The 17339-nt window shown below is 44.6% G+C and overlaps 2 protein-coding genes across 2 annotated transcripts in view; one reads left to right on the forward strand and one right to left on the reverse strand.

Moving 5' to 3' along the window:
• LOC101029685 (protein EOLA1) overlaps positions 1-17339 on the forward strand; it is a 128388-nt gene that overhangs the window by 12488 nt on the left and 98561 nt on the right. The window lies entirely within an intron of this gene.
• LOC101047161 (melanoma-associated antigen 8-like) lies at positions 7470-8387 on the reverse strand. The gene has a single exon (XM_039463992.2). It carries the CDS (start codon positions 8385-8387, stop codon positions 7470-7472), a length of 918 nt encoding a protein of 305 aa, XP_039319926.1.

Raw genomic sequence — 17339 nt, forward strand, 5'->3', positions numbered from 1 at the left:
ACTGCAACTTCCACCTCCCAGGTTCAAGCAATTCTCCTGCTTCAGCTTCCCGAGTAGCTGGGATTACAGGCGCCTGCCATCACGCCCAGCTAATTATTGTATTTTTTTTAGTAGAGACGGGGTTTCACCATGCTGGCCAGGCTGGTCTCAAACTTCCAACTTCAGGCAATCCACCTGCCTGGGCCTCCCAAAGTGCTGGGATTACAGGCATGAGCCACTGTGCCTGGCTTGTCTAGTTATTATATCAAATATTGAGAAAACGTTAAAATTTTCAATTAAAAAAATACCTGGAGTATATTTGCTTGTTTGCAAATGCCTGTTTCTCTATCTGTATTGGTGTAAAAGAGTAGGTAGAAATATGGACTCCATCTTAAAATGATGATGAAATAAAGTTATGAGCATGAGGTACATCTAACATTTCTTTGTACATATTAGGATCTTGTTACACATGTCTTCATCATTATTAAGTATTACAAATTAATGTTTTTGTTTTGGGAAAGGGTACAAGGCTGGATCTGATGTCATGGCTAATTACATGGCAAATTCTTTACTCCTCATCTTTGTGGCTTTGATTGCATGCATTGTGCAGATGCCAATTCATTGAATGGGTTCAAATGACCCATGCTGGTCTGAGGTTCCAGGGTTGCCCAAGAGAGTTCTGTTCAATGCACTCTGTTGTCTAGTCTGCTAATACTGGAGATACAAGAATATTCATTCATTAAACTCACTTTGGAAATGCCTGGACAGTTTGTGAGAGAGGGACTCCAAATCTAGCCAGGGTAATATTCTCACTCAAGTAATAATAGCACAGGAAAGCACTGAGAATGATGATTATAGTCAGGGTATTACTCAGCTTTGGTTTCCAAGACAGGCTGTCTCAGTGTAATTCCATGAAGGTAGTTCAAATTGGGAGTAGTGGAGCCTTTGGAAGGATTATAGGCAGTCCTTTTAAGTTGAAAGTCAATTTTAATTACATATCCTTTCATCTTATATTCTCCACACAAGCAGCCCAGAACCACTTTAAAATAAATTATCCTCCTTAAGATTTCTTGGTGAATGTGAATGTGGCCCCCCATTTTGTGGGTGGCTACATCTGAATTTTTTTTTTAATGTCTGATCATTGGATTTTTTCACAACATCTTATGGGCAGGTATTTTTTTTTCTTTCACCATTATACTTGGTAACTTTGCTAACTCATTATTTGAATATACTTATATTGTTTTGGGAAGTTGAGAATACCTCAATGTTGGACATCCTTAAATTTTGACAAGGTCTAAATTCAATTTTGCTGTTGTCTTTATCCCTAAAAATGTAATTTAATGCTCAACGTCTCAAAGCTGATTAATATGCTTTCATATTATAAGTTAAATATTGCTCTTTATAGAGGCCTAAGAATGATTTTTTAAAATCGCTAGCTGTATTACTTTCATAACTTCAGACATCAATTATCTCCACCAACCCCATGATTTGGGGGGGGATGAGACTAGGGAATGAAAGTAGAATTAAAAGTATTCCAATTGTCTCAGTTATGGCAGGGTAGAAGAGAGGGAGAAAGTAAACATTTTGTAAAAGCCTTACCTTTTTGGTGATAGAGATGAAACAGGACTCAAAAAAGGAATTTTATTGTGAGAAAAAGTATTTATCGTTGGGAATATTATCTTTATTGAAATTAAAATTTTAGTAATGATAGAGGCAAAAAAAAAATCCCTCACATTACTCATGAGAATATAATTTGAAAACAATCTTTCTGGAGTGAGATTTTTGACAAACAGTTAAGTGTTGTATGGACCTTGATATATACATTAGATTTAGGAATCTATCCTAATGATTTTACCAAAACTGTGTTTGCTTCTAATGAGAGTGAATATGCAGTCCTCCACTCAGGTTGCAGAATGGGTACTATTGCAGTCTTTAGCCTAAGACCCAAATTAACAGGCTTACTATATCTTCAGGTTTGTGAAATCCTAAATGTTCTCTTTTTGATCAGGTGACAATATGCTCTCAGCAGCCTAAGACGCAGCAACAGCCACAGCAGGGAGGGAAAAATAGGTTCCAGGATCAGCTGGGCACTACAGCAGGGCCTCTGCAAGCAGTGGGCTAAAGGGGAAGGCATTCGAATTGGGGTACTGCCTCAGGGTTGCAGAAGAGGGGACACACTGAAGTGAGTGTTGGGGCAGAATGGATTTGGTGACTATCTGTTAAGGACCAGTAAGAGAGTGAGTATGAAGAGGACTGGGGACGAGTGAAAGAAATTGGTACAACCATCAAAAGGGCCAAAAGCAGCTGTGTACAGGGAAGAGAAGGAGCTCAGTTCTCAGCCGGCAGCTACAGAATCATGCCAGGCAGCCTTCTGTGAACCATGTTCTCCATCATCTTAAAGTCAGGGATTGTTTATGCACATAAAGTCCAGGTACTTTCAGTATGAGGTCTGTGATGAGCTGCAGTGGTGGTTAAGATAGAGGGAATTTGACTGCCCTCACCATGGTTTATTTTATTTATTTATTTATTTTGGATGGGGTTTCACCATGTTGGTCAGGAGACTGGTCTTGAACTCCCGACCTCATGATCCGCCCACCTTGGCCTCCCAAAGTGCTGGGATTACGGGTGTGAGCCACCATGCCTGGCCCACCCTCACCATGTTTTGATGGCTTTGTAGACTCCTTTTACTCTTTATTCTTCAGAAGTGATCATTTCCCCATGTCATTAAGTAGTTTGAGATCATGATGGCCTTTCATTTTACTTTATTTCATTGGGCATGTGTTCTGACTGACCTTCGTCCATCCCAAATCTGGTCCCAATAGATTTACTTTTTATTTTAGGCTCTTTGCTGCTCAGAACTGCTTATTGTAGTACCTGTGTAGTCTGTGTGACTTTCATGATGGAAGACAGTGTTGCAATATCTGTAGAAGCAGGCAGGTCATCAGACCTCTGCAGAGGCACCTGTAGGAAGCATCCCTGCGTCTAGGACTTCTGGTACTCAATCACTCAGCCTACTCCTTCAGCCCTCCAGCCTCCTAGAGGACAGACAGATTAGGGACACTTACAAAAGGTCCCTTTGACATCTCCTTCCTTACTCCATCTCTGTCTTAAGGTTGACTCTGTGTACAGGATTACACTTAGGCCACTCCAGTCTGCTTTTACCCTTTAAATATTGAAGGCCTCAAAATCATCTTTGAAGAAAGGCACAGGCTTATCTCCAGGGCATGTCCTTAACATTGGCAAAATAAACTTCCAAATTTATTGAGACCTGTCTCAGATACTTTTTAGTTTTCACATGAAATTCAGGGGAACAAATTAAATGTAACAAATCCCCAAGATACGTGTGTTTTCATGAACATACCTCTACCACTCAACAGGGTATCTACCAAAAGAAATATAAAAATGAAAAAATAAACTGGGGACTCTTTTCTCACTAGCACAAAGAATCGTAAGATTTTTTAAAAATTAGACTAGTGAAGAGAAAGGAAGAACAAGGAATAACTTTAAACTCCCCTTTTCACTTTTAAAAATTTCTTTTGGTTCAGCTTATGCAAGATTTTGTATCCATGTAAGAATTTAAGTTTATTTAATAAAAAGCATTGCTGGGTGGGCGAGGTGGCTCACGCCTATAATTCCAGCACTTTGCGGGAGCAGAGGAGGGAAGATCACAAGGTCAAGATTGAGACCATCCCGGCCAACATAGTGAAACCCCGTTTCTACAAAAAATACAAAAATTAGCTGGGCGTGGTGGCACATGCCTGTAATTCCAGCTACTTGGAAGGCTGAGGCAGGAGAATTGCTTGAACCCGGGAGGTGGAGGTTGCCGTGAGCCAAGATGGCGCCATTGCAGTCCAGCCTGGGCAACAAGAGCAAAACTCTGTTTAAAAAAAAAAAAAAAAAAAAAGTATTGGTAATGATTTAAAGAAATCAAAGCAAAATAAATTGCTAAAGGGTTATCATTTATTGAGTTAAATAATACAGATTTTTCTGTATTAGTAATGTATATTCATTCGATTTTTAAAAAGATATCGTTTGAATTAGGTTACCACAAAGCAGATTTACATAGAACTGTTAATTGGAGAAAAACAAAGTTTTTTTATGTGATAGGAACAGAGGTATTCTTTCCTCGATCATAAGAAAATGCGTGATTTTAGAAGGTAAAGTTATTAAGTTTACTGAAGTACAGAACGCTTTAAGCAAAAACTCTTTATTTTTCAGAAAACTGTATGATCTCTCGTTTTCTATTCTTGGCATAAATTTTAATTATTTCCAGTGAAACCTAAACCTCCTGAATGCCTTTTAGTTTCATCCAGAGTTTGAATTTCTATTTATGAGTAAAAAAAGCTGTGCAATTTGATCATCTTTTTTGACTTCAAACCTTTCTTTACCGAAATTAAGCACTACAACACCAACATTTCTTTCATAATCTTTGTCTGTGACACCAGCTCCTTTATTTATAAAGTGTTTTGCAGCAAGACCAGACCAGAGCCACTCCTCCATAACATCCAGAAGGAAGAGCTATCTGAATGTTCATTTCCACAAGAGCTTACTCTATAGATGGTATTGTATAATCATAGGCTCTATACAGGTCATAGTTCACGGCTATCCAAGACTCTTGGGTCCGAGCCATGGCATGTGCTTGGAGAGCGGGCAAAGCACAGCTGCATGCTGCCCTCCTCAGCAGGCGAGGCCTGCTTCCTGGTGGAGAAATGGCTGCTATCTCTTCAGAGCAGGGCATGGAAGAGCAAAAGATGAGCAGAGGAAAGGGCCCAGGGTATGAGAGCACAGGATGAAGCCAAGTTCACTTTATGTGGCAGTTAGCACCAGTGTCTCCATTCTGTTTTGGTCTGTTCTGCTGGGGCCTGGGGGCAGATCACAGTCCAGAACAATGCATCTCATGAATTCGTTTAACACAAACGACCACATTTTGTAAATGGGCAAAAGGTATCAATAGACACTTCCCCTAACTGGACATACACATGACAAATAAGCACATGAAAAGGTACTGTCCATCTCATCTGCTAAGAAATGAGAATTAAACCATGATGAGATAGCATAACATATATTTGAAAATGACTGAATTTTTTTAAAAAAGATATTACTAAGTGCCAACAAGGGTGAAGACACACTTAAAATCTTACATACTGCTAGTGGGAATTACAAAATGGTACGACCACTGTGGAAAATGATCCGGTAATTTTTTCTAGTTTTGCAGTTTGTACTGCATTTGTTTTTTTTAAAAATTATATTTAATTATTTTTTGTTTCTTCCCAACTTCTATTTTTGCTTCAGGGGTACATGTTCATGTTTGTAACACGGGTAAATTGCATGTCATGGACGTTTGGTGCACCAATTTTATATCACTCAGGTAATAAGCATAGTACCAGATAGGTAGTTTTGTTTGTTTTTGAGACAGTCTCACTCTCTCTCCCAGGCTGGAGTGCAGTGATGTGATCTCGGCTCATTACAACCTCTGAGTTCAAGTGATTCTCATGTCTCAGCCTCTCAAGTAGCTGGGATTACAGGCATGCACCACCAAGCCTGGCTAATTTTTGAGTTTTTAGTAGTGAGTAATTGGATTTCACCATGTTGGCCAGGCTGGTCTCCAACTCCTGACCTCAAGTGGGTCACCCACCTCAGCCTCCCAAAGTGCTGGGATTACAAGCATGGGCCACCGTGCCTGGCCAAGATAGGTAGGTACTTCCATCTCTACCTTCAAGTGGGCCCCAGCGTTTATTTTTCCCTCCTTTGTGTCCATGTATACTCAATGTTTAGTTTCTACTTATAAGTGAAGGCAGAATCTTATCCACCTTCCCTGCTACCTTCCACATGACGTTCTTGCCTGAACACCTGTACAGGTGCCACTAGTCACATTGAAAGCCAGTTTGTTCCTGGGGGCAGATGCCAGACAGGAGGCAGTGGAAGGCTGGTTCTTTTCAAATTCCAGCTGGCATGTCCACCAAGGAACCATTTCTCACGTCCTAGGAGGAACTAAGGATTGGTAAGAATTCAGCTTCAGGAGACGGCTGCTCCTCTTCTACCTTTTATGAAGGAATGGGATTCCTGAGAACCATCCATTTGCCTGTTCAGTCCTCAGCTTTGAATAAGAAGCTCGTTAAAATCATTCTGCAGATATGCTAGTGACTTACCCAAACTACTATCTAATTTCAGTGCTATAGCCCAAGAATCAGGAGATTATGGATAAAGCAGACTCCACTGACACCCCACTGGAAAAACATAGAGTGTTTAGAGGACTCCCAGTGAGAGGGGACCAGGTGTCTAAAGTGACAGTCCAGAATGTCTGTGCCTGTGGGACAGGACCCAGGGTGAGCAGTGGAAAAGTCAGGGAGCTTTTGCAGAGGATAGGAATGCTCCATGTCCTGGGGAGGGCAGGTGATTCTGTGCAGCGTCCAGAGGGAGAAGGGAAGAGCAAGCAGCAGGCTCGGTTCCCAGAGGTGGAACACAGGGCACATGAGAAGGACCAGGTGAAGGGTGTTGTAACTCGGGAAAGTGTTCAGGCCAGACAGAGATGCTGGCTAGGAGTGTATTTGTCCCGTGTGCTGAAGCAGAGAAACCAAGATGTGGATGAGCACTTGTAGGCTCTCCCATAACATGTTCCATAGTAACTGCTCAACAGAAAGCATCTACTTTTCATTCATTTTATCACCACGGAAAATCTGACTTACTGTTTTTTACAGTTGGCCAAATAACACTTGAGACAAGCTAATTAGAATACCTTTTTTTTTCTTTCTTTTTTTTTTTTTTAAATAGGGTCAGCTCTGGCTCTCCCAGCCAGGCAGAAAAGCACCTGGCCAGTGGCATCTGGGCCTAACATCCCAGCAGATTGATGCTAATCTCTCAGGAACCCCTTACAGATGATGGGTATCCATCACTAACCTTGTGTGCTGCGTCCAAGTTCACTGAGACAAGAGTACAGGACACCTTCTATTCCTGCCCCAGGAGGAGATGCCTCTCTATTTCATCCACCACCCAAAAGGAACTGCTGAGCAGTTTTCCCTTCCAGGCTTTTCTCTCATGCTCAGAGAATGTGGCTCTGGCCCCAATCCGCTTCATTAGAATCAGCTCACCTAAATGCTACTGCAGTTTCCCAAAGCCCAAAAGGCCATGGGTCAGGGCATGTACCCTCCACCGCTGTCTCCTGTTGTCCCACACCCTCACCCCTCTCTTCTTTTTCCTTTAGATCTTAGGGGACACCTGGCCAGCTTTGTTAAATGAATGCAGATCCTAGACTTAACCACCCTAAGCTTATTGGTGGGTCTGGCTTACCTCAGCATCTCCACTACTAATGCAGGACCTTCCAAACAGCAGGTGCTCAATGAATGTTCTAGGAAAACATCAGCCAGTGAACAGGGGAACTTCTTTATTCGTATTTCATTCTATTACATTCTCAAAGAAGCCAAGCGAATCCAGGTACACATATATATTTTTTAACACTAAGATGTACAAGGAAGGCAAGAATTAGCTATTGCTTAATTGGGTTGGGATGGGTAGGGAATAGGAACTCTTGCACTGACCCTGGCCACATGCTCCAGGACTTTCACATAGCTGGTTTCCGCGAGGGCTCTTGGACCCCACAGGAACTCATAGCGTGCAGGATCACTGCCAGGCACCTGGCGGTAGTCGAGGTAGTTTTCCTGCACCCAATCTTGGGTGAGCAACTTCCTTAGCTCCCCATAGATACTATGCTCCATCCCAACATACAGCCCCATCTCACTCAACCCTTCCCAGATTGCCTCCTCGGGGACGCAAATGCCCTTCACTACGATCATACCAAGGACCGTTATCAGGAGGCCGGTTTTGGGTGTGCTCTGATCATCACCCAGCAGACCATCATAGGAGAGGCCCAGGCAGGTGACAAGGAAGTAGATGTGGCCAGCAGGGTCCACTTCCTTCAATTCAATGCCAAAGACCACTTCCATGTACTCAGAGGCTTTGCTGAAGATCACAGGAAAGTAGTTGCTGTAATTTTTTATGACACTCTCTAGCATTTCTGCCTTTGTGACTGGCTCCTTGATTTGATACTTGCAGAGCAGGAAACCAACTAACTCATCCACTTTCTCATCAAGTGCTTCCCAGAGCAGGGACTCCATGGGAGCTGGGTCTGGCTCTTCCACTTCATTGGTGCTGGAACCCTCACTGGATAGGCTCCCTAGGGGGGTGCTGGTGACAATCAGTGAAGAGGAGGCACCCTGAGGAATCTCGGGAGGACTCGGTGACTCAGCAGCAGGCACCTCCTCCAGGGTTCCCGTGATCAGAGCAGAGGAGGAGGATGCAGCCTCCTGCTCCTCAGCTGTGGGAACCTGCACATCCACAAGCCCCGGTGCCTCTCCTTGGGCCTGAAGGGCTTCCTCAGGCTTGCCAGGCTGACTCTTCTGCCCAAGAGACATGAGAACTCAGGTCAGGGCAATAGCCGAGTGTGGGTGGGAGCTGCGCAATTGAGACCCACAGGCCTGGGGAGAGAGGAAGCGTGTGAGGGGTCTCAGCTGACTACTGCAGCCTGGATGCCCTAACAAAGGCCTACTTACAGGTCTCCTTCAGTGCTCCTCTGGGGCCTCCTGAACTCCTGGCTGTCCTGTCTTCTACGAACCTGAAGGAGGAAGTGAGAGGGCATCTCAGGGTGCAGCCTCCTGGCAAAGGCAAAGGCTCCAGCACTGACAGAAGGGCTGGTAGAGCCAGGTACCATGGGGTGCCTGCTCTTCTGATGCCAGAGGGGCCCGTGGTATACACACAGGGGAAACACCACGTCAGCTTGACTGCTGGTACTGCCTGGGCCTCCTATGCTCTGTGATTGAGGATACTGCCTCAGACCAGGGCCTCACAGCCTGGTTCCTGGAGCTCCCAGAAGAGAGATTGAGGGGAACTAAGGCTGCAGACTGCAAGCACAGCCCCAGCACCCCAGTACCGTCGGGAGGGTGGGCCTGACTGAGCTCCCTGCTATTTTGCACAGATGGTCCTTTCTTTGCTCATTCAGCACCCTCACCTTTCTCCTGGCAGGGCCTAGATCCCGCCCTTTTGCTAGTCTGAGAAAGTTTCTGATCAAGAGCCAATATCTCTGATATGGAACAGAAGGACACAAAGGGACCCGCATGTGGCCCCACCTGCCCAAGACCTACTGGGAAAAAAGCACTCGCTACACAAAATGCATTGGGGTCCACGTGTTCTAGGTTGAGGATCCTGCTTGGTCCTCATCTTGATGCCTGCTGGTTCTGGAATTCTCCCTATGTTGACCTGAGGCCACTTCCTTAATCCAAGGAGCTATCCTCCGGAGACACTGGGAGAGCAAGTGAGGGGATTCCATCCACTCACCTTTTCCTGCACTTCCCAAGGCTGACAGAAGGTGCATGGTGGGGTTCAGTCCTGTGTGTTTGGTGAGGGGTGTCTTTTGAGTCCCTGACTCATGGCAGGGCGTTAAACCCTCCCTCTGCTGACTTGAATGTAGCCCGCTAAGACCAAGGCCTTCTCCTTCCTGAGACCAATGAATTCGGTATAAAACAGGGAGCCTCAGCTTATAGTCCTGCTCATGCTCTCTGGGATGACAGCAGAGGCAGGGCAGCTTTCTCTTGGGCCCCCATCTGCCTTTGCCTGTTAGGAGAACCATCGAGGGTACCCTCAATCTTCCCACATTGTTGTCACATAGACTCTTAGTAGATTCTTGGACCACTGAGTCTGTTGGCCAGATGGGGGTCCTTGTTTCGTCCTGAGTGGTGCTCTGAAAGAAAGGTCCTCACTTCCCTGAGTTGCCAAGAGAGAAGTGAGGAGCCAGCACATCTGATGACCATTGGGTGGGGTGTCACTAGGGGCTGACAATGGATGACAATGGATGACAATGGATGACCTGCTTGTTCTTAAGTGGTGGGTTCTAAGGTCTTCCTGGGGTTTATTCATCTTTTCCCCTGATGGATCCTGCCCTTCCCCAACCCACAAAACCCTGACATGAGCAGACATCTCCCCTTACCTCCAAGACCTCATCTCCCTGAGTTTGCCCAAACTTCCTGCCCATAGCTCAAGTGAGAGTGCCCCTTAGGGCCACCCTTGATCAGGTTCTCCCAGAGCTAATAACTGAAGTTAGCCAGACTTTGTGGGGTTCCTTCTTTGTGGGCCAGGAGTACCCGCAGTCATCAGTACTCAATTCTGCACACCTTGGGTCCTGCATATCCTCTGGCCCCGTCCCTCTGTTGAACAGGTGTGGCTCCCTCTGCTGACCCGTGGGTGACACTGGGACCACGGTTCTCACCTTCCTGAGACCTCCCATCCCCAACCATGTGGCAGAAATGAGAACATGCCACATGTTACACATGCCTGAGGCCTCCCGGGACTGAGAACGGAAGTCAGGCTCTACAAGTTCCCTTTTTCTTTGGGCTGTGTAGGTACCTTGTTACCTTCAGTCTTCAGCCGACTTCCTCCCTTTGACTTCAGGCAGGCCCTGGATTCCTCCCTGTGCTGACCATTGTGGCTCTCTCTGCTGAGCTGAGGATGCCCTTCAGACCAAGATTGCCACCTCCCTGAGACCCGGGAGGCAGAAGGATGGGGGCACTACACAGACACCCCTGCATGGGATTCCCAAGGCTAACAGAAGGAGCAGGTGTCATGGGAGTTTTCCCTGTCTGGGTGTCCTCCCGGTACTCATATTTACTCCACGACAAGCCATGGCCCTTTCCTTCCTGCTGAGCCGTGGATGTGTGTTGAATACCAAGGCCACCATCTCCCTGAGGCCCCCAACCAAGGAGTGGGGGACCATGCCCCTTCCCCACAGTCTTACCCCAGGTGCCCCGGTCTGAAAGCAGGAGCAGGTTTCGTAGGTCAGCAATGGGAGGTCTGCTGAGTCCTCCTTCAGGACTCTGGGGCGCTTCCCTCCGGTGACTTGAGAGTCCACTCGTCAGACCACAGCACTCTCCTTTCTGACACCCTAAAAACGCAACAAGGATGCACCACGTGAAGCCACAGAGCCTGGGACTGCCCAGGGCTGAGGTCTTCTCTGATCTGGAGTCCGAGATCCCCTGAGCCCTCCCTCTTCCTCTTGTCTTTGACTCCTGGCAGGGGTGGGCACCACCCCTCCGCTGACTTCAGTCTCAGTCTCTGGGATTCCTGAGGCCAAATGTGGAGGCGTCTCAGTCTCAGACAGGGGTAGGGTGGGTTCCCTGTTCTGGGGTTCTTGGTCCCCTCAGGCCTCCCTCGTCTCCCAGCATGGCCGGGGCCCTCCCTCTGCTCCTCTGAAGCCATGTTCGTGATACCAAGCCCCTTCCCTGCATCAGTCCCAGATGCGGATGTCAGAATCAGCGTTTCAGGCCGCCATGCCCCGGCGCCATGCCGAGGGCTTCCCGGAGTTGACAGCAGTGGCAGAGATGCGCTCTGTGGGGCCTCAGCCCTCCCTCAGGGTCCTGATCTTCATGCCTGGCAGAGCCTGGGCCCCGCCCTCTCCTAACCAGCCCTGCCCTGGCCTCACCAAGCTCTCACTCCAGAGACCCCGGGGGCTTAAGCGCAGGGGTGGCCCAGTGTGAGAATTCCGCCCCCCCACGACTCCTGGTGGTCCAGGGCTGGCAGCAGGGCTGGCGCTAGACTACTTAGGGTACTCTGTCTGGGGCGGGGGCGTCCTTAGCCCTCACTCAGCGTCTCACCTTGCCCCCTCACAGAGCCTGGGCCCGCTGCCCTCCGCCGATCCCAAGGCGGTCTGTCAGAAGCAGTCTGGCTTGTCTGTCACCCGTGCGGCTGCGTCAGTGGCGTCACAACCGACCATCATCCGGGGCTTCTCTGGGTTCACAGCAGGGGCGGAACCGGATTCCAGCGGGGAATGCAAGGCTCTGCCAGACCTCACCGTGAGGTCTGGCAGAGCCTGGAACCCCGCCCTCTGTGGATGGTGTCTGTTCTGCTCAGACCGAGGTCCTGACTCGACTCCCCTGAGATGGCAGTAGGGGAAGGGAGTGGTCGGGGTACAGGGCTGCCGAGGTCTTTCAGGGCTGACAGGAGGGTCGGAACTGAATTCTGAAGCCCCTCTATGTGGTGTGGGTGGGCTCTAAGTCTTCACTCAGGAAGATCTTCCTCCCGACTCCTGGCTCTTTTAGGAGACGCTCTGTTTCTGTCACCTCGGAGCATTTGCACAGCTGCATCATCCCTTGCACAGAACGGCTGCGGGTCCCGGGCTAGATGCTCCCTGCAGGGTTGTAGCACCCACGATTGTAGTGACCTCTGGGAGAAGAGGCACACCTTCCCACTGTGGCTCTTCCTCAGCCAGAAGTGGCCTTGTAAATCTTTTGTACAAAAGGATTTATTTTCACACTGAAGAGGCTGAGGAGCTGCAAGAAATCTGCGGAGGTCCTGAGTTTTGAGGTTATCTAACATTTCATAGTCCGCTTTAGTGATTTGCATATTTTAATCCTTATTTAATCCTCATTCCTATAGTAAGAAAACCAATTTTACATCTATGCCAACTGTCCATGTGCATTATGTATGGTATATGCAGATCATATTTATGTTTGCATGCATAAACGTGCATATGTATGCATGTATGTTTACATCATTTATGTATAACTATATGTACTCATGTATAATCTTTACATATATTTATACACATATATATGTAGACTATATGTACTTATTTCATCAAACAACATCTACTCATACTGTGTGTGATTCACTCATACCATTCTATTTCTCGCTCATTATATCTATTTGGTTAAAATAGTGATATACTACTGGAAGGCCAGTCCTTACCTACCCTTTGTTTCTAGTTGTTATCAGAAGAACTCTGGAGCCATAGGCTCTCAACCAATCCAATTTTTCTGGGGTCCTGATATTACCCCGGGGCTACTGACATCGTGTTATGAGGTGCAGACCCCGATTGTACATGGATGTGAAGTGGTATTTTTAAAATTTTCCTACAACTCGCCCTGTCATCTGCAGTGGCTGCAGATCTCAACTTCCTTGCCTCTCCACCCACCTGAAACACAAGTACCAGTTCAACACAGTCTTCAATCTTCCCCAGGGTTTTCTCTGTTTTGTTGTTTAGACTTTGTTGCTGATATTGTTCTTTTATTTCTCTTTTTCCCTTCTATGTTTTTCCAGAGTTGATTTTGGATGTAGAGCACAGAAGCCTGGGCTTTATTATCATACGTTTCCCCCCCACACACCCCGATTCCCCTGAACCCTGACCACGACAGATATTTTTACTGTCTTTATAGTCTGGCCTTTCTAGAATGTCAAATAAATAGAGTGGTTTATAATCAGCTATACGACTCTGAGGAGCACTCTTAATTTTAGGTTTCTAAGAACCTTAGAGATTGTGCCATTGGAATAGACAGAAAAACTTGCAGGACTCTTATAGAGAGGTGATGTATTCAAGAGGATTGATGATCCAATATCAAGCAGAATAGAAGTTAATTGCATGGACTGAACTAAGAGAAGACTGAAATAAGCTTTTATGAATTTTTACTTGAAACGCGATGATTTTGTTTGTTTTGTTTTGCAAAGTCAAGAAAACTTGCTCTTCTTTCAATCTCTTTATAGGTTTTAAAAATTGAGTAAAGTATATTGTTGTGAGCAAGATTTAAAACATAATTTCTTTCTTCCATTCAAATTTGTCAAAGTTTTGGAAACTAGTTTGTGAGTATTCTTAGTTTATGACAATATAGTTATTTGCCGAAGTTGACTAACAATCTTTTCTGTTGTAATGTAGCATAATTGGAGACACTAGTTATTCAAACAAGGCTTTGACTGAAATACCATTTTTTAGATTGCCTTGAGAAAATGAGGCTGACCTATAGAGCAAATAGAAGCCCGTTGGAAAACCTGAGCTTATGCTTTGTCCTTTGCAGGATCTTAACCTGTGGTAAGTAAATAATGTTACATTCCGATAGGCTGGGAACCTCAAGTTTTCTTGGGACCCCAGAAAGAGAGGAATTAACTCAATTCACATAGGTCTCTGCAAGCACAAATAAATCCTTGGCTGACCTTGAGGCTTTTAAAAAGTTCTAATCTTAGATTCCTAATGAGAAAGGTTCCAGCAAAGCCAATTTCAAAAAAGAGAGCAAACCTATATGGCAAATGCTTATTCTTGCTACATGTTATGCAAATAATCAAGCCAAGTGTCATAGGACTACAATTTATTTTATAAAGAAATCGGTCCCTCTGTGATTTTGTCTTTAGTAAAATTGAGGAATTCAAAATAAAAATTATGTTACAAAATGAACTATACTACACCTGTTATTAGATTCTAGTCTCACCTAAGGTTTTTCAATCATTAGCATTTTCTGCAGTTTGAACTGATTTCTAAAATTTTTCCTATATATAAGTCTACAAAATAAAGTTTACAATTTATTTTGCTTCTTTTTCCCCCCATTTCCCCATTTTTGTTTATTTGAAATTATTAAAAATGAAGCTGTGCTTTTCTTAATGCCCTGTGAACTGGAGCTAGACAACTTCAACTTCAGGAGGAAACAGCAACAACCTATTGATATACATAAGCTACTTTCATTCCTATCGACTGATATATGGATTTCAGAGTAATATGTCCTATATGAGTTTTCTAGGGTTTTTCTCCATTTTGTTTTTTTGTTGTTTTCTTTCTCTCTTCCTATCCCTATTTTTCCTTCATAAGATGTGTGACTTCACAACCTGTTAAAAATGAGCTTTCCTAACAATGTGGGGCCTATTTTTCCAGGAATAAACTGTCCTAGCCATGAGTGATCAGACAAAACAGAAAATCGGAAACTCATTTTCTTTGTAAATGCTGATATGGTTTGATTCTGGTCCCCACCCAAATCTCATCTTGAAGTATAATCCCCAGGTGACGAGGGAGGGACCTGGTAGGAGGTGATTGGATCATGGGGGCAGTTTCCCCCATGCCGTTCTCATGATACTGACTGAGTTCTCCTAATCTGGTGGTTTAAAATCTGATGGTTTGGCAGTTCCTCCCTTGTGCTCTCTCTCTCTCTACTGCCACCATGTAAGACGTGACTTGCTCCCCCTTCACTTTCTGCTGTGATTGTGTTTCCTGAGGACTCCCCAGCCATGCGAAACTGTGAGTCAACTAAACCTCTTTTGTTTATAAATTACCGAGTCTCAGGTAGTTTTTTATAGCAGTGTGAAAATGACTAATACAAATGCTTTATCTGAAAGATTTTCAAAAGAAGAGAGAGAGAAGTGTAAAAGAAACATAACAATGTGAGACCCTAATTCAGTATGCCAGATGAAGAAAACGAATCTGAATGCGGAGCCATGAATAAGCTGCTTTTCCTTTTGCTCCCAAGCAGAAAGCTACAGATTAAAAGTTAAATATATCCACAGGTAGCTGCTCTAGGTTCACTGTATCTGATGTAAAGTGCCAATTTACTGTGGGAGAGAGGAACACATAACTGATTATCCCCCTACCTGCTCCTATTCCCCTTGCAACATGTGCACTCACTAATGTGACCACACCCACCCTCTGTCTCCTCCAGCCTGCTTTTCTCTTTTAAATATTGAAGGCCTCAAAATCATCTCTGGAGAAAGGCACAGACCTACCTTCTGGGCATGCCCTTAACATTGGCAAAATACACGTCCAAACTGATAGAGAGCTGTCTCAGATACTTTTTAGTTTTCAGATGAAATTCAGGGAAACAAACCAAATGCATGAGATTCCCAAGATACATGTCTTTTCAAGAACATACCTCTACTAGTCAATAGGATATCTACCAAAAGAAATAAAATAATGAAAAAATAAACTGAGGACTCTTTTCTCACCGTCACGAAGAATCTTAAGATTAAAAAAAGTTAGACTAGCCGGGCGCGGTGGCTCAAGCCTGTAATCCCAGCACTTTGGGAGGCCGAGGCGGGTGGATCACGAGGTCGAGAGATCGAGACCATCCTGGTCAACATGGTGAAACCCCGTCTCTACTAAAAATACTAAAAATTAGCTGGGCATGGTGGTGCGTGCCTGTAATCCCAGCTACTCAGGAGGCTGAGGCAGGAGAATTGCCTGAACCCAGGAGGCGGAGGTTGCGGTGAGCCGAGATCGCGCCATTGCACTCCAGCCTGGGTAACAAGAGCGAAACTCCGTCTCAAAAAAAAAAAAAAAAAAAGTTAGACTAGTGAAGAGAAGGTTAGAACAAAGAATAACTTTAATCTCTCCCTTTCATTTTCTATTTCTTTTGGTTCAGCTTATACAAGATTTTGTATCCATGAAAGACTCTAAGTTTATTGAAAAAAAAGTATTAATGATTTAAAGCAATTAAAGCAAATTAAATTGCTAATGGGGCATCATTTGTTGAGTATACAAGTTTTTCTATATTCATAATTTATATACACTTAATTTTTAAAAAGACATCATTTGAATAAGGTCACCACAAAGCAAATTTACATACCATCGTTAATTGGAAAAAAACATAAGAAGACATTTTATGTGATCTGTACAGATGTGCTGTATCGTTGATTATAAAAAAAAAAATGCAGTACTTTTAGAAGATTAAGCTATTGAGTTTACAGAAGTACAAAACAACAAAGCACTTTAAGCAAAACTCTTCATTTTTCAGAAAAAGTTATGGCTTCCCATTTTCTACTTTTGCCAAAGATTTTAATTCTTTCCAGTGGAACCTAAACCTCCTGAATACCTTTCAGTTTCATCCAGAGCTTAAACTTGTTTGTGGATAAAAAAATCCATTTACCAAAAACTTGTGCAATTTAATCACTTTTTTGACTTCAAACCTTTCTTTACGAAAATTAAGCAGGACGGCACCAACGTTTCTTCTATAATATTCATTTATGACACCACCTCGTGTATCTGTAAAGTGTTTGGCAGGCAGGCCAGACCACTGACGCACTCATCCATAGCAGCCAGCAGGAAGAGCTGTCTGAACGTTCATTTTCACAAGAGCTTACTCCGTAGATGGTACTGTATAATCATAGGCACTATACAGGTTATACTCTGCAGTCAGCCAAAACCCCTGGTTCCGGGCCATGACATACTTGGAGAGCAGGCAAAGCACAGCTGCATGCTGCCCTCCTCAGCTGGTCAGTCCTGTCTGCTGAGGGAGAAATGAAAGTGTCTTTTCAGAGCAAGGCATGGCAGAGCAAAAGGAAAGGAGAGGAGACAGCCCAGAGAACAAGAGAGTACAGGATGAGCCAATGTTCGCTTTGATAAAAGGACAATTAGCACCTGTGTCTCCATTCTGTTTTGGTCTATTCTGCTGGGGCCAGGGGACAGATCTCGGTCAAAAACAATCACCTCCCATGAATTCACTTAATACAAATAACCAAATTTTGTAAATGGGCAAAAGATATCAATAGACACTTGTCCTAAGTGGACATAGGCATGACTGATAAACATATGAAAAATTATTGTTCATCACATCTATTAGAGAAATGAGCAT

Source organism: Saimiri boliviensis, chromosome X (genome assembly GCF_048565385.1).
Source record: "Saimiri boliviensis isolate mSaiBol1 chromosome X, mSaiBol1.pri, whole genome shotgun sequence".
NCBI lineage: Eukaryota > Metazoa > Chordata > Mammalia > Primates > Cebidae > Saimiri > Saimiri boliviensis.